Here is a 24,227-nt window from a genome sequence, read left to right as displayed (position 1 = left end):
TTCAAAATCATGTGTAAACTTGTTCTCTTCTCTGGGTAAGTTTTCTTTTATATAGTTCATTCCTTTTTCAGTCCAGTTCCAGGTCCTTTTCCTCTGCTGTTACATCTTCCTAATGGACAAACCATGCCTGTTGCTATTCCTGCATCTATCACAAATTCTAATGTGCATGTCCCTGCTGCAGTTCCAGTAAGTAAGCATGATGCTATATTAATTTGAAAGTGGAGCAGATTTGCATAAGTGCAGCATAGAACTTAGTTTTAAGCAGCTTGATAGCTGTTTTGGCTTCGGAGGGTAGTGCTGTCATATGCTGTCTGTTATGATAACATACTCAGGTTTTCTTCATTTTTATACTTTATCTGGTCAGCTTGTTAGACCTGTCACCATGGTGCCTAGTATCCCAGGAATCCCAGGGCCTTCCTCCCCACAGCCAGTGCAGTCTGAGGCTAAATTGGTAAGTGAAAAACTCCATTATTCCTCAAGAAGAATTACTTGAGAAATTATTTAAATTCTATTGCTTTTTAAAACTTCTTTAGTTTTCTTTTGTTAGTCTAAATTCTGCAAGTACAAATTTAATAAAAACAGAAAAATAACAGCTGTGTTTATTTTTCAGTTATTTCCAATTCCAGCCTATATTAGTTCTGTTGTTAATGGTCTTATTTTGATCTTATTTTCAATCGTTCTTTTAAATGAACTAGATTCTTGACTAAACTCCTTCTTGCTCCCTGTATTGGAGGACAGGAGATGCTAGTTGGAAGAAAGACAAGATTATTAATGTGTCAACAATGAACATCACCTTCAGAGAAGCAGAATGTTTTTCCTCCCAAATGATATGATATTTTTTAAAAAAACTGGGCAAAGAAAAAAAGTTTGGGTTTTTTTTAACAACATTTTCAGCATCTCAACTGAATATAGTCCATTTGGCAAGAATTTTGGAATTAGATATATATTACTGATATACTTAGGACATTGTTTTGTGTGGAAGTTTTCTGTTGTCTTAGGGTAGTTTTGGGTGGTTTAGGGGTTATTTGGGAAAATCACAAGCAAAACAAGCAGAAGAAAGTGTTTGTTTTGTTTTTAATATTAGTGATCCAGTTGTGGTGGTAGTTTGAATTAATTGATTTCTTGAAAAATTTTCTGCAACATTAGGTAGTTGCTTCTCTGGTTTTGCTGTCTTGTTTGTACCAACTGTTCTAAAGCAACAGAAAATCTATTATTAAACAGTAATTAAAGATGCCTCTGTAAACACTATCTATCTCGTGAAGTAGTGTTCCTCTTTTGACTCTTGCTTTGTGCTAAAAAAGAATCAGGAACACTTGCTAGATAAAATACATTTTTGTACATCAGTATTGATAAGTGGGAAGATGCCCTTAACATCCTTTGATACCTTGTTTCTCCCAGCCTAAACCTGTGGGCTTTCTTTCCTTTCCCATTTTCTATCCTCAAACCACAATATGAAAAACAGCAAGTGTGGGAATACTAATTATTCTGCTGTCCAGACTAATGAGATTCCAGTGTAGTGGGCACACTACACCACATTTACCAAGTACTGAAACTGTTGTGGAGAACTGGTCACCAGTGCCCTGACTTTTCCTAATGCAGTCGAGTCTTCCTTTCGTTTTCATCCTCTGTTGAACACAGTTACTTTTAAAATACTGTAGAGAGAGACAGAAAGAAGAAGATCTATTTCTGTACATCCTAGTCCCCCTAGGAGTGGGAAAAGGAATCTTTTAATACCTGAGGAAATATTTAAATGTAACCAGCTCTGATGAGACAAATTTATCTTAAATCGAGGAGAGAGGAATGTAAGAAAGTGAAAACAGTCAGGAAACTCATGCACTGAACTCTGTTTTGTGAAATCCAGGAGGAGATGGTTCCAAACAATTTTTTACATGTGCAAGAAATTAGATTTTAAAGCATGTTACTGAGTGATTTGCTCTTACAAACCTTTAAAGTGGGGAAGGAAATACATGTATGTGATGAAGAATTTGATCTCATGTTGGATGAAGCAATCATTCAGATGCAAAGAAAAACAAAGATCATTAGACTTAAAATTTAACAGTCTCATTAGTCTTCTCGTTAGAATTTAGCTAATATATGCACTTCAGTGATTGCTTATCTCTTTTTTCTTTTTTTTTTTTTTTTTTAAGTGAGACTGTAAAAAGGGTATTTGCAGTATTTCTTCTTTCCTTTCTTGGGGCTTAATATAAAACATGAGCAGAATTCAAGAATATCAGAATTATGTATATTTATTATGCTGGTTTACTTTTATATAGTGCCTATTCACAAAAATAAAAAACTTAATTTCTTATCACTCCTAAAGCGAAAGCAATGTAATGAGAAACTTTATGTAGAAAAGCTTCCAATAGGAAGACTAACTCATGTGCCACGTGATACATTGTTGGTAGATGTGTGATGGTTTATTAACTGTAAAGTTCCATTTAATTTTTTGAGTTTAAGTCTTTGTGATGCCAAATCCTGTATTTTTCATGCATGTCTTGAAAATATTTTTGCTTGCTACATACTAAGTTCTGCAAAGGTAGAAGACAATATTTAATTTTACAGCTACTTGTTTGCTTTTTATCTCATTAATAGTTCACATTTAAAGTTGAAATATAAGTTATTACACTGAAATTGAATAAGTGAACAATGTATGTTTCATCATAATATATGTTTCATCTATTAACAATATACGCCAATTTGTGGATGTCTTGGTATGTTTAAGTTAGCGGAACAGTGGGAACACTTCCTGTCATAGCCACATTTCTGCTTCATGTTGGGGTGAAGTATCTCAGCCTGGTATTCTTAATGTCTTTTGGACAGAAAGCTGGGTGAGGGGCCGAAGCTGTGATGTTCCCTTCTTAACAGTCAAGGCACAGGAGTCAGAATTTTTACAGATCTTTGGAATTTTTTTGGTTGTTGCTTTATTTTATTTGTTATTCCTTATTTTGACAATTTTTTTTTTGTTTTTCTTTATAGAGAGATCTTGCAGTCTCACGGATTTTTTCATATTGCATTATAAAATGTAGAAATAGAATATGTAGCAAATATAAAAATGTGCTCGAATAGTTTCCTAACATTGGAACTATTCATCAGATATTAAAGTGAGTTTGGTAGTATATGAGATGCAAAATTTGGAAAGTTAATCTGTTTTTTCTTATCTCCAAAGAGTTTGGTCATATATGCTTTTGGCCATTGTTGTCTGAATCTTTCTTTTATTCAAAGACCATACTTTCCTAATATGGTCTGCATTTTCTACTATCATATGTATGACAATGCTGTTTCAAGGTATTCTTAATTGACACAGATCTCCCTGTGTCGGAGGATGAGTAAAATTCTTGAAGAACTGTTTGCAGCAACTTTGTCACTTTAAGACGCAATATCCCCAAATTGCTGAATTGTTACCAGATATAGATCTGTCCTGTGTAGATGGCACAAATCCTTATGTTTTGGATTAAATACTTCTCACAAACCAAGGCAGGAACAAGGCGCTTCCCTTCATTTGTGCTTTATGCCTTCTTTTACAGAGGCTATTTCTGTAGTTCATTTCTTGCATGACATTTCAAGGAATTTTAGTTTTGTAATAAGAAAAGTACTTTGTGCTCTGATTTCATTCCTCATTTTAATCATTCATTTCTCTCTTACCTGCTTACACAAGGCTACTGTTGTGTAAATTTCCTTTTTTTTTTTTTTTTTTTTAAGTAAAAGTGAGAACTAATTTGATAAAAATTAAATTAGAGATTTTAATGCCATTATTTCCTAATGCTGTGGATTGTAATTATTTAAATATAGATTTGGGGAACTTTATGTTTTTATTATTGCTAAAGCAACACACTTTTCTAATATTTTGCTGAACACCTGTTGTTTCCTTATGAGTTGCATATACCCAGTTACAAATAGAGCGTCATATACTTCTTTATATAAAAGCATGAATGGACTTTAGTAAAACAAACTGACCTTTTGATTTCTAAAAGCTAAAGCTTAAAATAACTGGCAGAAGACGTCTTTGCTAATTGTCATAGGATGCCTTCCTGTAACACAATTAAAATTTTTCTTCAGCTGTCCTAGAAGTCTTGAACCCCTTTAAAGATAAGGGAACTAATACACTTGCTGGGTATTTTGTTTCCACAATGTATAGCTTTTGGAGACATTTTTTAGTTCGTAAATGGGCTCTCTTACGACATTTGAAAGTGGTTTTAGATCAGAGTGGCAAATCTTAATGCATAATAATCAGAACTGTGTATTTATTTCTATATTTGATAAAGTTTTCAGTCTGAAGTGTCAATCTCCTTCAGCATGGCAGTTTTGGTTATTCATGTGAAGCGAGTTACTGACATGTCACCTCTAGGACTCTGTTACTTCTTTGCTGAAATGCTTTTTTCTCTGGTTACCATTAAAGTTACCTGACACTAAATGATCACATGAATTTCATAAAGGGTCAGTTGCATGTGAGAACAGGTTCAGTGAGTGAAATACCGGATAGAAAAATGCATACTAACTGCAAGGAATAATGATAGGGAGGAAACAAAAGTTGTAAACAAAAAAAAAAAGAAAAATATATAAAAGCCATAAGAGACAAAAATTTTAAAATTGGCTATGCAGTGAGCCAAATCTTTACGATTGGTGACATTATTGCAAGATGCTTTTGACTGAAACAGCTGAAATCTAGTGGAAGAGTGTGTAAAGCACAATCTTAGTGTCTGCTTCAGTACTGAAACATGCACTGCTGTATGTGTTTCAGTGCTATGGAATAATTACATGAAATTAGATTGCGTTTTAATTTTATTGTCCAGTATTGAAGCTACTGCAGTGAACATAGGTGGTCCATTTACAGCTGTGAAAGGCAGTGTTACCATAGTTTGGAACGTTCTTGAATCCTTTTTCTCCTATTGCTTATCGAACTGAAGTGAAATATGACTAGAGATTTTTCCCAGATACAAGATATCTTTTACTGCTATTATTTTGAAAATATCCTTATATCTTGTACTGAGAATGACATTCAATAGGAGTGAAAATGAGTTTCAGATTTCCGTGGCACACTTAATAATATAAATTGCCAGTTTTTCTGATGTGACCCGGAATTGTTGGTATGCTGAAGAAACCAACTTCCACGTACTTAAGTAAAATCAAATGCATAAATTAGTTTTGTGGTATTTTAAAAAGGCTTAGAAGTAGATGCAGTAGCTGTGTTTAAGGAGAAAAAAAAAAAAAAAAGACTCCCTCACTAAGATAAGGGTGCATATTATGGAATTACTTATCTGTTTGTGAGAAGATCTGTAATTGTATGCTTTCTGTACATGAAATGCAAGCCATGAACTACTCCTAGTTGTAAAACATCCTTTTTTTGAGTGTACAGCTTGTGGATGCAAATTTAATGTTGAGATCCTTCTCCATGGATTGCAGACGTTTCCTAGGAACTTAAAAATTGCCTTAACACTGAATGTTTCCCTCCGTCTCCTCCTACCCATATAAAACCTTTTGTCACAATCTGAGAAATACCTTGCACGCAGTGGGCAACCAGTAGGCTTTCTGCAGGAGGTTTTTACTGAGAAGTGACAGAGGGCAGCTTGGCAAATGTTCAGAAACCAACATTAACTTGCTGGAGCCCGGCATGGGACCTTGTGTTCAGCAGAATTCTTCTGACCTGTCTCTCTGCATGCCGAGCTAATCAGCAAACACCTAATGAGCCTACTCTAAAGAAACAGACCCTCTCACAACCTACTTCATTTTCCTATGTTCTCTCGGGGTGGAGAGACAAGACTTCATAAGGACTGATGATGCTGCAAAGACCACAATAATGATAATTAACTTGCTGAATTTAGAAGATTATGCTGTTAATTAGTTGCAAAATAAAGATAAGTAATAGAGCAGCAGATGGTAGGATAACACCCAGGAGAAGGAGGGTTATTACTCTGATGAGCTTTTGTGGCAGATATGAAATATGGATCTGAGTTTTTCACAAATTGTTTCTGGAGAATATTATCTTGTTTCTGTGAGCTCTTGATGGAATGATCTAGTTCTACCAAATTTTGACAGATGCAGTGAGGATTTGTTTTCAAGGATATACATCAACAATAAAACCTTGCTAATAAAGACTTTAAAAGCTATAAAGCTATTTGAAATACCAATTTTAGTTTGCCTTAATAACCAAATAATATCAAACAAACCTTGGTTGTCATCAGGTTTCCCCAGATAATAATGCTTATATACATTTATTCTAATAATTGTTTCAATATACTGGATTTTTAAAACTGAGATTCTCGAGAGTATTTGGGGTGACTGTGTCCCTACTCACATGAGTCACAACACCCATATAGTATTTTACTCCAGCATTACCTTCTGAACTATTAAGCCTTTTGAAATGAGCTGGATATCTCCTTGTGAAAATCTGTAGCTATTTCTCAGATTTTCACAATATTTGTGGATCATTTTAATCATAACTTTGAGTTCCAACTTTTAAATTCTGGAACATAAAACTAAAAACATTTATTTTCTGCTTCTGTTTCCATAGTACATTGCATTTAACAATGTAATTTTCAAAAGGAGTTTATTTACTTATAAATCTACAAAATTATTTGTAAATCTTAGCATTACACTAGGGAAAGTTAAGTCCTACTTCGGCTGTTGCACATCCATTGTGCCTGATGATAGATCTTCTATAACATAGATGGTATCGTGCTATTTCCTTCACTTTTTACTGCCATTTTCAAATTAAATGTGAAATATACAGATTGAATAGCATGAATGTCCTTTCTTTTTAGGTTAACTTTGCTAATTAACCTAACTTCGCTAATCATAACAGCAGGTTTATGATTCAAGAAATACTTATAAAGTAATTCAGATAATAAATAAAAATACATTATGAAAAATCAGATGTTAGTGGAAAATATATTGGATAAAATTGTCATATTAACAGTAAATACTTGCTACTTTCTTTAAAAAATACTTTTTAAAAAGTGGTTTGGAAGTGATGCGTTTCTCTGGTAGTCCTCAGCATAGTATAGAAAACTTTACCATTTAATCACCAGAATTTGTTAGAATTTTAAAGAGTGAGGGGGAAATCATCTTATCAACCTTTCAATCTTTTCAGCGTTTTTGCTCTTAGTTATTTTGGTTAGACAATTAGAAAACACTTAGGCCTTTCTGCACTTTTTTAGCTGGAGAAAGGGACTGAAAGTTTTTTGTCGGCTTATTTTTCCAAACTGAATTAGGTGGGTGCAAGTTAATTCTTGAGTTTGTTTTAGTGCTGTAAAGTGCGTGTTAAAACAGCTACCTAAGGGCTTAGGATTTTCAGAGTGCTGTACATATACTAAGAATCATGGGCATATTATCTTAAAAAATTGTGTCATCCTGCCCTAATGCCTGTAGCTATCCTAAATTTTTGTTGTTAGAGCTGAGCACTGGGGAAATTACTGTAAGTTTATTTTGTGTACTTTTCTGAACGCGCCTTCTTCATTCTGAGAAACTTACAAAGTTCATACAGAAATGAGAACAGAACTTCATTAACACCAGATTTTTATATACCCTTGAAGGGTCCCTCTCTGGGGTAATGTGTGCTGTTATTTAGTCTGGAGCAGACACTACAGAAAATACTTACGACAGAAGTCACTGACTAAAGATTCATTAACAGCAAGCCAGCAGAGGAATGTTGAAGTTTCTCAGTTCTCTTTGTCACCCTCCAACGGGATACCTGCTGGTGGTGATTAGATGCTACTGTCAGCTGTATGGATTTGATATTTGAGGTAACTTGCCGTATTGCAGACCTGAAGATTTTTTGCAGTTCTGACAGGGGTAATCTGCAATCTGTTGTTCTAATTGTAGAACAGGATGCAGGAAAACTTATCATCATGTACAGTAGCAAAGAGCTGTCACTATATTCCAATGACTTAATTGCTGAGAGACATCGGATACTACAGTTTATAGAGAATATCTACATAAATAGGTGCAAAGTCTTGTTCTTGTTTTGAGCTGGCCAAATGCAGACTAGTGCCAGCATTTTTAAGACATTCTGTTTAGTATTAGTACTTGACAATGCTTTGTTCATATTCCAAAATATGATGATATGAGTTATCAGTTCTCATAAACTGTCATGTATTAAGTCATTATTCTTTTATTAAAATTTTATTGGATTCTTTAAAAATCCAGTGCTGAGTAGAAAAACGTTCTTAAATACCACTTGTCTGGTAAGGTAAATTCTTCAGTAAAACTGAAAATTTCATGATAAATTACACAATATTAATGAAATTTTAAGAAAGACTCTGGACTCATAAGCAGTTTTATCTACTGAAATTTGGTATGACCCTTTATCACTTAATATTAAGAATTTGTGGTAAATAGAATATATTATCTGTTATAGTTTTAATAGATTTCACCAAAAGTTGAGTCAAATAATTTTCAAGAGGTAGTCAATAAAATGCTTTAAAGTACTCTATGAAGTTGTCGGTAACTTTTGAATGTATTATATACAGTTTAACTTTGAAGTTACTGTTTTTCATAGAGGCTGTGTACAATAAAGGAAGAGCTTCAAACGTTTTAGTCATTTTTAAATGTAAAATAGCATGCTGTAACAGTTGACAGCCTATAAAAAGAAACAGCTTTTTTAGAGTTGGAGCTCCTGTTTCCAAAGTGGAAGTAACTAGTAATATAAAGAATTAATAACTCTGAGTTAGCATGATAGAATTTTTCCTTTTTTTTTTCTTTTTTTTCTCCTGCCTTCAGAGACTGAAAGCAGCTTTGACCCAGCAGCACCCTCAGGTAACAAATGGAGATACTGCCAAGGGACAGCCAAGTGGATTGGTTAGGACTCAGTCAGAGGAACCACGACCACAATCACTACAACAACCTGCAACTTCAACGACTGAAACACCGGTATGACAACCGAGTGGATGTGTACTTTCTACCTTCTTCTTTGTTATGCAAAAAAAAAAAAAAAAAAAAATCTCTTTTCTTTACTCTTGATTTGTAAAATAGAGGTTAACATCTGCTACAGACTCCTCTTAGAGTCAGTTCTGTAGCAGTAAAATGTTTATAGTTCTTGCATGTTTCTGAATGCTTCTAAAATATATTATCCAAGATGATAATTTCAAAATAGGTATTACCTGTCTGCTCAAATTTAGAACTAAATCCTGATTTCTGGAGTTAGTTAACAGGAAATTCTGTGCTAACTGAAAATTGTACAGCTGGTTAATATATATTGGAAAAAAACTAACTGCTTTTATTTTGTATTTATATTGCATCTGTTTAATGTTTTGTATCATAAACACTTGTCAGAAGTTTTTTTAACTGCATCAGTTATCATGCTTATGTTAATTTGCTTGAAGGATCTTGTCTGGACTGCCGGACAAAGAGTTTCAGCTGTGTGATTTAAGTGTACTGTGTCATCCCAGGTGCTGAAAGGGCAGCTCTGAGTTTAGGAATGGTGTGCTGTCCCTTTGGGATCATAGATGAGAACAGGGGAATAAGAGGCAAAGACCTCTGAGTCACAATGGAAGTGGGAGTGCTGCTGGAGGAAAGAGATACTTCCCTGGGTGAATCCTGGAGGATTGCTGCTGTTCTAGTTCTAAAAAAAAACTTGTTGGAATGTGTTTTCGAAATGCTTTTTAAAATCTCAGAGTATTTTCAGAATTCATAGCATAATACCATTTTTGTAAAAGCTAGATACTTGGCCCAGAACACTCAGATTCTTAGAATAACCAGTGAAATCAAATAATGTATCAAAACAAATACGTTTGGAGCAAAAAGGGGAAAAAGATTACTTATTGTAAAATATCCTTCTTAAGACTGCTGTTCTCCCATGCTCCCTTAAGTTTTTTAAAATAATATTTTTGAAATATCACATAGCAGAATTTTTAAGATTAAAAGCTTGCTGTTTGGTTATTTTGTGACTTTCTTTTGGTTATTTTGTTACTTTCTTACTGTGCTAGACTGAATGTGCAAGTGCATCCGTGAATATGTCATGTAGATAGTTCTGTCTATCACTTTAAAGGATTTTCAGATACGTTATGTTGTTATTGTAATTCATTAAATCTTTGCCTAGGGTTGTGTACAGCTATGAAAGACATATAATGTATAATTTAAAATACTGAAATATTTTGATCCTGTCATAATATGTGGGTGGATATAAGGGAAATTGGTATGCAGTCGTGGGGAACACGTCAACAAGTAGGAAATTGCTATCTGGAGATCCAGGGATCAGTGAGTATCAGCACTGACAGCATTTGTGAAACAGCTTCTATGTATTGCACATAAACACTTGTGTGGTATTTTGGTTGTAAGTAGGTTTGTGGGAAGAGTATTTGGGAAAGGGTCAAAAGTAGAAAATTTGTTTCCTGCTAAATGTAACTTTTAAAAGCTATTTTGAGAGGAAGAGTTTTTTAAAGTTACCTTTTGTAAATATTTGTGCCATCAGAATCCATAAAAGAATTTCTGAGAGTCCATCTAAAGAAGTATTGCTTCCAGGCTTTATTTAGTTGCCAAATGTAAGTGTCATAAATTTAACCCTGTGAAGTAAGTGGCTTCTTTTAGTGCAATTTTAAACCAAACCTAGAGCCATGATTAAAAGGTAACATGTTAATGTAACATGGTAAGGAGTGTACACACAGTAATAAGTTTTAGTACAGAGCTGTAGACTTAAATGACATAGCTTTCCACAAAAGAAATTATATGACCTGAATACATTTAGAAGTGTTCTGAATGCTTTTCTGAGGATGTGATGCGTAATTATACTAGTACTCTAGGTTAAGTCATGAATAGTTTTACACTGCTAACTTCTTTAATACTTTTTACTGTTTTCAGGCATCACCAGCTCAGCCCACGCCACAAACACCAAATACAGGTGGTCGGCGAAGAAGAGCTGCCAATGAAGACCCTGATGAGAAAAGAAGAAAGTTTCTGGAGCGCAACCGGGCTGCTGCTTCCAGATGCCGACAGAAACGGAAAGTCTGGGTGCAGTCATTGGAGAAAAAAGCCGAGGACCTGAGCTCGCTAAATGGCCAGTTACAGGTATACTTTTTATTTCAAGTAAAAATGAGTAAGTTTTTTTCCATTCTTAGACGATCCTGGATCGATGGAACTTAAACTTTTTGTGAAATCTGAAATATAAATGGTTTTGTTACTGGTGGCTCAGGTCAGAATTGAAAATTCAGCACTAATTGCATATATCAGTAAAATAAGAATATATGAGAATACTCAGGTTTCAAGATGTGTAAACTTTAGGATCATATCCTTTTGTCCTTTGTTCCATTTTAAATAACTTTCAGACTGTGATACTAAACAAGGATGACAAGATGTGTTGGAGTAAAGGCTTATTAGCAAAGAATAGCCTTACCTGAAAAACATCTTGCTCGTAATAATTTGTATCACAGCTTGAGTTATTTAAATAATATTTGGTTTGATTTCCTTTGGTTCTTTTTAACATCAGTTTTTTTCCTTTAAAGTGAATGTAGTGCTCGTGAAAGGTGCCAGATTGACATCACTGGGAACTGAAGGCCTCTTTTGTCCACAGAACAGGTACAGCATAGGCAGTGGCAGTGCAAATTTCACCACACTGCCCTCCCAGTGTGCGTAAATCCTATAGTGAGGGAAGGATACTGTAAGAGAGTAGTCTGGTGTATGTTGCAAGGCATTTTACACCTCATCTGAGGTTGTAAATCTTGGAAAGTTGTCATGTGAACACACTTTCTCCCCTGTAGAACAATCCATTACCCTTTTGTTTAAACTACTGTTAAATGTTAAAGCATTCTTTCTTCGTGTTTTCCAGCAGCACATGAGAATTGGCACAAAGTATTGTTTCAAAATAAAAAAAATTATATCATTTCCTAAATGAAGCATTAATTTAGAAAATGCAATGGAAGTATTTTGATATATGAACGTTTCACTTCTTGTTCTTTCATCAGAGCTGTTCACTGACTCATATTCACAGATCTTTTCCCTACTATTAAAACTTCTTTTCATGCTGTTTAATAAAGAAGATATCCCAGTTTGACCAACAGTGAAAGTAGGGCATGTTGAGATTATTTTCATCGTGTAATCGAAATTACAGTCTATCAGTCATCTTCATGTTCATATCTTTAAAAATACTCAGCATCCCAGACTGTAAAGTATAAGAAATTCCTACCTAAGCACACCATGTGAAATAATTTCCTGTGTTCCAAGAATCATGACACTGTGCACCAGCATTAGTTAAATTTCTTGGGAATATATAGTTATATAGTCTTCTCATACCTATTCACAGTCTTTAGACACCTTTTTAATGCAGTTACAGTCTTCACTTCCATTAATTACAAGATGGTATGTAGCACTCACTATAGCTTAAATAATCTAAGGGAACAAGTTAAGGTAGATCTTCAGGAAGAAAAACAAAGAACAAAAAATTGGCTTCTTTTTTTTTTTTGTGAAAGTAATTTTTGGGATTATGTGAACTGCCTTTAACTTATACATACCATTTTTTTATAACCCAAAACGATGTAAGTACGATAACCAAAAGATTTCCAGATTTCCAAGAGTTAACTCAGTAATAGTGAATTCAAGAAAAATAATTTTCTTACTGTTTGCCAAAAGCAAAACCGTTAACTGTGAAGAACAGAATGACTTGTAAAGAAAATTGAATGTCAGAGAAATAATTAAACTGTACTTTATGTGAAAACATTAATCAATCCTATATTTCCATAATAATTCTTCACTTGACAGGCAAACACAGCTGATCAGCATGGTGGGCAGTAATGACCCATGATTACTTACTTTATATTTAATAGTAAATTAAATAAGTTTGGAGTTTTGCCTTAGTACAGTTTTATAGACTGAGCGTTAGCATATAGTAGTTCATATTTTGTTTAATATCTAAGTGACCTGCTCAGCTGAATTTACCAAGATGTCACATTTCCAAAAGCAGGTTAATATCAAAATGACTACATTGCATTGCATTGCTTCACGTTAACAATTCTGTCTTCTTTCAGTGCAGTTAGTAGCTTTCTTGTAATGTCTGTGTCAAAGCTGCTAATGTCAGTGTCACGGTTTTTAAGATTGTGGAAACTCTCTAACAGTACATACAGATTTTGAAGTTTACTTTGTTGACGTATATATTTTGTTCCGTAGTTTTCAACTTTCTGTAGATTAACTTCTACCTGCTTTCTTCTTTTAAATGTTTTAATGCGATTTCCTTTTTAAGCATTATTTTTCAAATTTTTGCTAAAGGGAAAATTTCCATCTCTTACATCATGCCAGTAACATATTTAGGTCGGCTGTCCTTACTAGAGGCTCTACTATGTTTGCTTTTTTTGTGGACTGTGTTTTCCACTAATGTGTTGACTTGTTTATTGATCTTAAGTTTTCTATCCCACATTGTGTTGCCTCTGTGCTTTGCACAATACTGCAGGGTATGGTGTGCTGTGTAAGATGTTAAGGCAGTAGTGACAGTGTGTCCCCAGTGGCCACTCGATCATATTGCAGGATCAGACGCCGAAGTTCGTTATACGATCTGTATTTGATTGCTGTTGCTTTAGTAATCTTAGAGGGCAAAGTATCAGTAGAATAATGGCCTGTCTTCCTTACAAGGAAGGATCAGCAATCAAGTGGTCGTTTGTACTAATGCTGCAGAAGCTGCTTGAGGAAGGCTAAATTATGAAAGAAATGCCCGTAAGTAGAGGTCCTTTCCCATAAGTTGACATAAGAAACAGGAAGAGCAGTGTTTAACTCGGCCACAGACAGTACCCTGTCCCCATAAATCACATCTACCTGTCTCTGATGAAAGTTTTGGTAAATTTATCTCACATATATTGTCCCACACCTTCCTTACTGAGGAAGGGTTAATCCGATCCCACTATTACATATGCATTTTGGATCTGGGGAGGAATAGGCAGATACAGAAGAACATGCTGTACACTATGTGGTATAGCTTCATAAGAATACAGAAGAGAAAGTATCTTTTGAAAAATAGAGTGCAGGTAAAAACAGATACACTTTCTTCCAGAAACCTGCTTTCTAATGTTAGCATTTTGAGATGTAGGAACATAAAAATTCTTCTGGACAGCATATAAGGTATATTTTATGCTTATTTAAAGAAATGTTCATGCCTGCACTTGACCTAATATCTCATTAATGAGGAGGACCTTTCCAGTCTGAAAACTCAAAATAATCTTTCTTCATGCCAGCTATTGAAGTGTTTATTCCTTGTGTTTCTGTTAGTCTGTTTCCAAACATGTTAACCACATGTTTAATGACTACCACATGTTAACATGTTTGGAATGAGATGGAAAAACTTGCTGTTGTCGCACACATGATAAGAAACTGCAGTGTGTATGGGAGTTGGTTCTAACAACCTCCCTTTTATTACCAGTTAGAAGTGGTTCTTACTGGTAATATGTAAATAACAACCACGGATTGCCTTTCTGTGACACTCCATGTACCATGTGTCTAGCAGACACACACTATTCTACTTTCAGGACTGATTTGTGCATGGCATATAGTGCTGTTGGCATACAGTGTTCCTGTTAATAACAATGCTAGCTATGTATTCAATAAGAATACCTCAGCTTTTGGATTTTTTAGTATAGAAATGCTGTTCCATTTTTCTCCGTGCTTTAATGTAGGAGAATATGTTTGCTTTTCTATTTCTGTTAGCAAAATTCTTAGTATCTGTAATACAACTGACATTAAACTATGTATTCAGAAAAAAGTATTTTCAAAAACTTGTCATAAACATTAGTTTTACTTGCACTGATAAACAATGATTTCATACTTGTATGTGCTGTTTGTGTATAAATTCTTCCTTAAAATGTGGGAGATGAAGGTAGAAAATTGCTGAAAACCTTTTCCCAATTTGATCACTTAATTTGCCAGCGTTCCTTTAAACTAGCAGAAGTATATTTCATATTCTTGGACATTGCTGCTTCTGTAGATTATCAAGAAATGTCTCAAAACCACATCAGCACTTTTATTTTTTCCCCAGCTATGTCAATTCTGTGCAGCTGCCTGCTCGGCATCCAGATTTGTGGCTCCTCAGTAAATAACATGGTGAACTAAGGGGAGACTGCAAGCTGGGGGCAGAAGTAGTGTGCGTTCTGAGCAGCCCCAGATTGCAGGACATGTAATGTCAGCTGGAAGAGAATTTGTGGGATTTTTGGTTGGGTTTCTTTTTCATTGCAACCTTTTTTGTTTGCAATCACATTTTTCTTTCATTAGATATGTCCATGAAGTCAGATTTTGTGCTTTCTTTCAGTTCTTGCTTTTGTTTTAAATATAAAGTTTCTAAAAGAGATATTTGACACAATAAAATGACTGAGTAGAATAGTAGTCCTTAATAGTTTAAGAGGATTTTGCAAGTATAAAGGCTTACAATTTTTTGTCTTCTAAATGTAAAGGACGCAAATTGGAGCTTTTCTTTTAAAAATCTGGTATTTTAGTTAACAGTATTTATAAAGTGTGTTACTTGGTGTAATTAAACCTAATAAATTCTGTTCTTAAAATTTGTTTTCCTTACTTTGGAATCCCTTTGGTTGCAATTCATCTCTTCTCTGAATACAAGTAAATAGGTTGACTTTCTTGTGTTTTATTTTTTCCAAATAATTTTAGTTGCAATCCGATTTTCCTGTGTTTGTTTTTTCTTTAACTTGCTCTCAAGTGCATAAACATATGTATTTACCAAACAATTATGTAATGTGTGTGGTATATTATGCTAATGTGCAAAGGTTCTTTATAGTTTAAATAACTTCAAGTATCAATGGGAAGGATTTATATTTAAAATAAAATAATCCATGAAAAGCATATATTCTGGCAGGATATGGGGATAACTTTATTCTGTAGATATGTAAACATTTTTCTACTCTTTAAAGTGAAAATGGGTCTATCAAAATGCCGTACCATTCTTAATTTGGATTGTCACATATAATACAGTTATGTAGTGCTTCTCATCTATAGATATCAAAGTGTTTTACAGGGAAGGTAAGTATCACTGTCCTCCATTTTACAAATGGGAAAATTGAAGCACAAAGAAGTATAATGTCCTTGCTCAAGGTCACCCAATAGTGGGAAGGCACAGCCTGGAAATGAACCCAGTCACTAGGTTCTGCAGGTGCTGTCTCCTAGATTATACTCCCTTTTAGTGATACAAGCTGACATTTCAGGATTTTTTCATTATTATCAATGATTCCTTTACACAACATGTTTATGTATGGCTGCCAAAGAGAAAATTTATATGGAAATCAGCAAACATTTACTAAATTATTTTCCAGTACATTAGATTTTCTGAGTCCAACTATAAATACAGTCAGCAAAAATAAATCTGCATTGGCTAATTTTTTTATCTTCTTTTTTTTTTTTTTTTACCTTTTTTAATATTGGCTTTGGCATCTGTTAAAATGTGGGTAGTTAAATGTAGGTTTACTCTGATTAGAATTCATCACAGAACTTTGCAGAAGAGTCTTACAGTAGCTGGATCATGTGAATGAGACTTTTATGTAGACTCTGCATATGCAAACTGGAAAACATGTTTTATTTTAAAAAAAAGCATTTCCTAGTTTAAGAAAATCATAAAATAAAGTTAGCCAAGTTTCAGCTAGTATTTACATATTCTGAGATAAAAGAAATGTATACATTTTTGCAATATATACCAAATGGAAACTTCTTGTATTTTATCTACCCCTAAATGAACATCTGAAAATCCTGTAAAACTTAATACTTACCTTCAAAATGTGTGCAGTTTGAGCCTGGTAAAGTACATAACTTTCTTCTCCTTTAGAATGAAGTCACCCTGCTGAGAAATGAAGTGGCACAGCTGAAACAGCTTCTTCTGGCTCATAAAGATTGCCCTGTGACTGCCATGCAGAAGAAATCTGGCTATCATAGTGAGTAATGTTCCATTACCTATAGCCGTAGGCTGCATCAGTGAAATACTGCCAAAGTGAACTGAATTAACATTAAAATTGAGAAGTGCAGTTCTAATATTACACTAAAGATACTTTTTTTTAAAACAATCTCAAAGGTTATTGAAAGACAAGAATGAATATGTGATATTTAGAAATAAATTTTTAAGTGTTGCATAACATTGAAGGTTTTATGTTGGTTTAATAAATGTATATGATAATTAGCATTTAAGGACTATCAGTTACTACACCTGCTTTGGAAAATATAATTAAAGTATTGAGAGCACATAATAAACCATTTTTTATACTTTATCTTAGCCTAGTACAGTGAAAGGTCCTTGTGGGTTTTTTTTTTTCCTTCATCGTAATGAGATTTCAGTAGAGGTAATATAACAGCTGTCCTCATTTACCATAACATCCAGGATCAGTCAAGCTGTTAAAATAATAAGATGCAGGTTCATGGCTCCTACTGTACAGTGTCTTCTAGATTGTTTTGATTTCCACATTAAGCAACTCCTTTTCTATAAAAAGGGTATTGTAAAAAGCAGCTCGAATACTGAAGAGAATACTGAGAGGTTTCAGTAGCATTTTTTCCGAATAGATATTTTTACTTAAATTTGCTTATTTGGTTTTTTATCCTTCCAGCATTTTAAAGGTTAATTATGCATTCCTGAGTTGTAACTTCCTTTTTGGATATGATACACAGTGCCCGAACCAGCTGCTGCTGCTGTAGAATAAATGGCCAATTTTGTCCATTGTACACAAATTTGTTACAAATAACTGAGCTGGGAATGCATTAGGCAACATTCATAATATATAACCCACAGCTTTCGTTTTTATGATTTAGTGATATTTCAGGATATTTGTAAATGTGAAGATTGTTTCTGCCATATGTAGCCACTTCATTTTAATTTGCCAGTGTCAGTAATTCAGGAGAATAAAGGAACATTTTGTATTGCATGCAAACAGATCCTCAGGTGCTTGCGATAAAACTTAATGGCCACCATCTTTACTTGTAGTCATTGTAAGCAATTTCATCAGAACGGGCAATATTTTTTAATTTAAAAGATTCAGGAGGTTTAGCAACTCTCTATTGCCATATATATATTTAGAATACTGATTTTGTCAGTTTTGAGCTTATAAATCTTGGTCCTTTGATCTCCAGTCATTTTGACAAGACAGAAAATAGCATCTTGGAGTAAATTGGAACACTATAGAAATATGTTTGGGATTTATATTAACAATGATTGCTGCAGGGATGAGGCCATTATGGCTCCCATCTGACAGAACAACATAATTTCATATGGAAGCTACTAGGGGATAATATCATGCATGCAAGGTTTTTTTTTTTTTAAAAAAAAAAAACAAACCAAACAAAAAAAAAAAAACCCAGAAAACTGTAGGCTTCTTGAATTTTAATGTTTTGAGCATGTGTGTTCCTGAATTGGCATGAAAAATATTTGAACGTAAGTCTTAAACTGGCAAACTAATTACATGCTAAGGATTTCTTCATTGAAGAATTAACAAATGGTCTGTTTGGTAATGCTTATTTTCTGCACTCAGAAAAGTACTGTAGTGTTCCTAATTCACTAAAGAATGCAAAATGAATAAGAACTAAAATACTAATCAGTGGCAAAAGCCTACATTTTCAAAAGAAAAAAAATAATAGTAAGCAAGAAGATTGGAAGCATAGCCCACCTAGTTTCTTGAAAGTAAAAGTTTAACATGAATGATGGTTGTAATGCCATCCCACTGAAAGGATTTTGTCACATTATTTCCATGTGAATATTGTTAGAAAGGCATGTTGGTTAAGTGACATACCCACAGTACAATTTATGAGAGGAAAAAATTGTTTCGGTTAATACGTTCATGAAAATGGTGTTCATAAAATGTTGTTCATTTTTAAGTAAACATATTATGGTCATCAAGTAATCAAACTTGAATTGCTTCAAAAACGTATTGAGTGGTTTAACAGTCTGCCTCTGGAAGAAATAGAAGACACCAGATTACAGAGCTCCTGCAGTGCTGAATATTGTGCACTGCTGACACAGTGCTAGTTTATACATGCAGACCATGTTTTAACAGCTAAGCCCACAATTTAATGGGGTTTCACGTATGATGCGCTTAAATAGGCACAAATAAGCTATTGCTTTTCAGGGTATTTTTGGCACTTACTTTTACATACGTTTTAAGATTTTTTTTAATTTCCCCAGCACATTTTTGTCTCAGGCCAAGTGAAAAGTGTGACAGTGCAGATACCCCTTTCTTCTTCTAAGATTGTTCTTGGGATCATATTTTCCTTACTTAAAAATTCTTATGCCTGCTTAAAAGAGGATGTCATCAGGAGAGGGAAACCAGAAAAATGGTTATTGCACTTTGAGGCAGTATGGATTAATTTCTGTTGCAATGTTTGAGTTTTCAGCCAGTTTAAACTTTTTTTATTTCCCAAAGAAGGATGCTATTGGTTCTGGATGCATCTTTAAACATTGTGGGGGTGGGAAGAAGTGCCATGCATGGGAGAGATCTAAATGCTGTTCATTTATTTTCCATTTTAGCTCTTCTATACCAGATTATTTCTAAAAGTCTTCTCCACTACTGCTATATTTTCTCAGGCTTTTTCTGGACTTGGAGCAGGAAAAAGGTGGAAAGCTGTGAGAAGAAAATGCATTGTGAAAGTTAGAGTTGTAAAAAAAAAAAAAAAAAATTGAAAAGAATGTTTTAGGTATTTTTTCATCTTTTTCAAAAGGACATCATAATATTCAAGAACTCTTCCACAAAACCGAATATAAAGGAAGATAAATAGAGGCTGTAATGTAGGTGGTGTTAAATGGAGTTTCTTGTGGTCTTTCTCTAGTTAGTTTAAAAGAAATGGTAGAAGGTGACTAACCAGTTTCAGACCTCAAATAATTTGAACCACTCAAACCACTATGTTTGTACAGCCTGTTCTGGACAGGCGACAGTCCTTCAGGGACTGCAGGGGACATTACATTCACAAAGGCCGGCTCACTGGAAATGAGCATTTCTAGACTGGAGTCTCTTTATAGTCCGTGCATGGCCTGATGAGGCTTCCTTCCTAGTGATGATCAGGGGACTGAAAGGAGTTCTGGATCACACATCAATGCCTGCAAACCTGCTCCCATTCTGGTTTTGATGGGATTTTTTTTCTTCTGAAGACTGAAATTCCTCTTTCTTTGCTTACCTTACTGAAAGCTATTGGTGAGCAATGCTAAGAAGCAAATAGCAGCAATGTTTGACTGCTCTAAAAGAGTACTTTAGTACCTCTTCAAAAGTCTCCACTGTGCTTTGTTTGGTATTTTAAAAATCTTTTCTATAGCTTAGTCTAGCCCAAGTTGTCTTCCATCACCAATATGGCTTGCTCTTTCTTGTGACACAGCCTGTCTAGAACTTGGTAGCCTTCAGGAAAGTTCATGTGATGGAAGTCTGTAAATTTTCAGCCTTCTAATGTATAGCACATGTTACTTCTGTAGATCCAGTTCTGATCTGGACCGTGATTTTTCCGTGATTTAAGGCAAAGATGAGGGGGCAACTGTGTGGCTAATTCACTTCAGTTTTGTGGAGACCCCTTGAAATATTCTTGAAGATATTATTAAAATCAGTTTTAAAAATTTAAAATCTTACTGACAGGCATTTGTATACTAAGAAGTTACTGAACTTCACTCTGTTGAAAGAATGTGCGTTGAAAACTTGTGGAAGTATTGTCCAATTAATATAGTGGTGTAAATAATATTTTTTCAGATATCATATTCATGATCACAAGTATTAATTACTGAACATAGAATTATTCTCATTTGATTACTAAGCAAACACAGTGAATGGTGTATGTTAAAAATCTAAAGCCAATTCATACAGCAGCAAGAGCTCTGGTGTAATTTTTAATCTATAAATATTGTTTATGGACACGAGCATTCATCATTAGAATTAGGTGTGGGACTCTAGGCAGGAAATCGGACAATTTTTATCATGACTTTGAAGATGTGAAAATGTTCTTGTTTCCTGGATATTCTATACTGCAGTACATTATTTTGCTTACAAAGTAGTATTTTCTTTAAGAAAAAATAAAATAAGATTGTTTAGCAATTTGTGCTGCGTTACACTGTGAATTTTAATTATTGAGGGGATGATTGCTGTTACCTAGGACATGGTGGTGTGCATTCCGGGGGGGGAAAAAAAAATTATTTTTTTTTTTCTTCTTCAGCTGCAGATAAAGATGACAGTTCGGAAGACATATCAGTGCCAAGCAGTCCACACACGGAAGCTATTCAGCACAGTTCTGTCAGCACTTCCAATGGCGTAAGCTCAACGTCCAAGGCAGAAGCGGTGGCCACCTCCGTTCTCACCCAGATGGCGGACCAGAGCACAGAGCCAGTGCTTTCCCAGATCGTCATGGCGCCTCCCTCCCAGTCGCAGCCTTCAGGAAGTTGATTAAAAACTTGCATTGCGTCAGTTTCTTAGATATACATTTGTGACTTTAAAGGGAAATCAACAAAAGACCAGTCTCCAACTAGGAGAAATTGTAGCTTAAAATTATTCCTTTTTAAAAATCCAACTTAAATTTGGCTTTAACGATTGGCAGGTGAAGATGAGACAGAACACCAGTTCTAGTCTCTTTGCAAAAGACTTTTGGTTTTTTTTTAAATATTAGTTTTACTAGTTATTTTTTTTGTGCTTAATGTGTAAAATGTGTGTACAGTACAATGTGGTTTATTTCATTTTTAATTTGGTATTATTTCAACAAACATTGGGGTGAATAACTAAAGGTCATCTCCAAGACTGTGATGGTAATATTATGTGACATTTTTATACCAAAGTTCTGCATAGTCCCTATTGACTTTGTAACGTTAGCAAGGTCATAAAGCACTAGGCAAGAGAAAGACAGTAACAGTAAATTTGCTTTTAGTCTTTTTGCCTTTTTGTTGTTTTGCACATTATGAGAGGAAGAACATTGGGAGAAAAACATTTGGGTTGTTTTATGTATAGCATTTTGGTTGGCTTTTTAACTGTTGGGGTTTTGAATTTGTTTAATAGGGCCAGTACAGTATATGAGATACAGTACTCTTATGCACATACCTGTCCTAGATGAGGATCATTACTAAATAGATTTTACTTTTTTTTAATTTTAAATTGATGTCAGGTGGGTTTTTTTCCCCTCCAACACTTTCATTCTGGGAGGAGGAGAGCTTTATTTCTCCAGTCAGAACAGATATCTGTAACTACCCTTTGTTGCTAGGCTGAAACCAGTAAGCATATTGTAAAATACAGGGTTATCAAATATGGAATACTTAGTATTCCCAAGTAGGTTGATATTTTGTGGATTTTTGAGTCGCAGACTAAAGAGTTTACTCATGGTTTTGGATGCCAGAAAAGCCTAAAATCCTTCTTCAGACAACTCAAGACTTTTTTTTGTCATTGTCTTGTATTTGCAAGCTAACTTGTACTTAATTCTTGTGTAAGCACTGTCATCTTTTAGTAGCAAAAATTTTGATACCTTTCTTGTGGAAAAAAAAAAATCAGTATCTACCGTATCTTGGAAACAATGTAATTATAATGTGGTGTGTGTGGTGTGTGCGTGAGAATGGTTCAGTAGTTAATGCCAGCAGTCTTTTGCTTGAATGTTTAAAGATGCCTTCAATGTGATGCTGGCTGATAGGTGATTGCAGTTTTAAAATGTTATTTACTGTGCGAACTTGGATAACTAACATTCCATGATGTAGTTTGTTTCTGATGAGATGATTGTAGGTACAGTTTTTCTCATTATCCAATCATCTGTAGGATATTGGGTTTTTTAAATGTGCCATTATCTATTTTGATTCTGTACTCATGTTCAAAATACAGTACAATATTTTACAATAGATTAAGTTGTTTAAAAAAGTAGATGTGTGCTTTCAGGTCGGAAAACTTTGTATAATAGCAAAAACAGATGCATAGTAGCAACTGGCAGTAAAGCAGGATTCCATTATGTATATAACAAAGATTTAATGCATTTATAATGGGTTGTGTAGTTCATTTGCTCTTCCTTCTCCACACTATGCTATGTGTTTTTAAGCATCAGTGCCATCAAGTTTCTATTTGATTCAGTTTTAAATCTAAAAATATATTTGATCCACAGGAAAATCATAATTTCTACAATATATATACAACCATACTATAATGAAAACTGGACAAAGAAGTATCTAAGTCATATATGTATCATTGCAGGGCTTTAAGCATGAAAATAATAAGGATTCTAAATATTTTGTATTTTAAAACTAAGAAAGTTGAGTTGATAACGTCATGTGTTTAAAAGTCTTACTTTCCCAATTTCAAGGTAAAAAGCTGTAAAAGTTACTGAATGTTTCCAGGATGGTGAAATACAGTGGACCTCTTGTGAGAAGGAAATTAATTGCAAAGGCACAAAATGTGAATTCTGCAAGAAAGCTATACAGTCACTTTTCATTGTACGTTTGGTGGACTAGATAAGGCCTCATTGATTATACTACAATTTGTTCTCCTAAACACAAAGGCTTTTAAATCATTTATATAAGTGGAGTTTTTTTATAACAAAACTGTCGCGCTTGTAAAATAAGTCTACATAAATGTATGGGAGACATGTAAACAGTTAATGAATTTAACAGTGGGGCTGGAAAAAGAACCATTAAAATCTGTGTTCAGCAAATAGAGAAAAGTTACTAGTCGTACTACCATGGATTCCGTTTCGAGACATATGTCACACTACTTCTGTACTTAGCATTTTGGGTCTTTACATTTGACATGTTTCACAAACTGTACTGTTTTCTTTTATGTGCAGTTTGCATGAGTAAATCATCAAAGAGAATAAAATCTATCTTTAAGTTATGTTCCTATTTTAATGAAATTATAATTGTTCTAAAAGGCAGCACTGTCTTCAGACTTGTTTCTTCAACCTTGCAATTATCAGCATTTTTCTGGAAGTCATTACTATAATGTCAAAGTAATGTCATATAAATCAGAACACCAATGTTTCTTTAGAAAATAAGCCACATTCTCTTGCTCTGCAGTTGAGCTCCAGCAGCTTCTGAGGAACAAGCTTTGTATCCTAAGTTCCAGGAGCCCAGGGTAATCTGCAGATGAAGGAGTTCATAAACATCGCTTGGTGATCACAGATGTTGCTCAGCCATTTCTGGTTGCCCCAGGTTCCGCAGCAAAAGCGCTGCATGTAATCAGAATTTCCAGCTAACTTCAGATATCTTAATCTTATCCTAATGTACCCGAAGCCAGGAAATAACAGCTCTAGTCAAATGAACTGCTCACAGTTGTGAGGTGAAAGGCTGAGAAAAAATAATGCCCTCATGCTTGATTTTTAGAATGTTAAAGATGATTTGGGGTTCTTTATGAATG

At 34.4% G+C, this 24,227-nt stretch overlaps 1 protein-coding gene across 5 annotated transcripts in view; it reads left to right on the top strand.

Moving 5' to 3' along the window:
* ATF2 (activating transcription factor 2) overlaps positions 1–23,705 on the top strand; it is a 47,032-nt gene extending 23,327 nt beyond the window's left edge. For 4 of the 5 annotated variants that reach the window (XM_086750598.1, XM_086750599.1, XM_086750600.1 and 1 more), the window contains 6 exons: positions 72–186; positions 365–451; positions 8,716–8,865; positions 10,792–10,998; positions 16,730–16,835; positions 21,070–23,705. In XM_086750598.1, the coding sequence (XP_086606724.1) occupies positions 72–186; positions 365–451; positions 8,716–8,865; positions 10,792–10,998; positions 16,730–16,835; positions 21,070–21,296 (892 nt within the window). In that variant the 3' untranslated portion in view covers positions 21,297–23,705. The remainder of the gene's footprint in view (positions 1–71; positions 187–364; positions 452–8,715; positions 8,866–10,791; positions 10,999–16,729; positions 16,836–21,069) is intronic. The other variant, XM_086750602.1, reaches the window with a different exon arrangement.
* Positions 23,706–24,227: the final 522 nt, after the last annotated feature.

This window comes from Chlamydotis macqueenii, chromosome 6 (assembly GCF_036417535.1).
Source record: "Chlamydotis macqueenii isolate bChlMac1 chromosome 6, bChlMac1.mat, whole genome shotgun sequence".
NCBI classification, from domain to species: domain Eukaryota; kingdom Metazoa; phylum Chordata; class Aves; order Otidiformes; family Otididae; genus Chlamydotis; species Chlamydotis macqueenii.
This window is presented reverse-complemented; position numbering and strand designations above follow the sequence as displayed.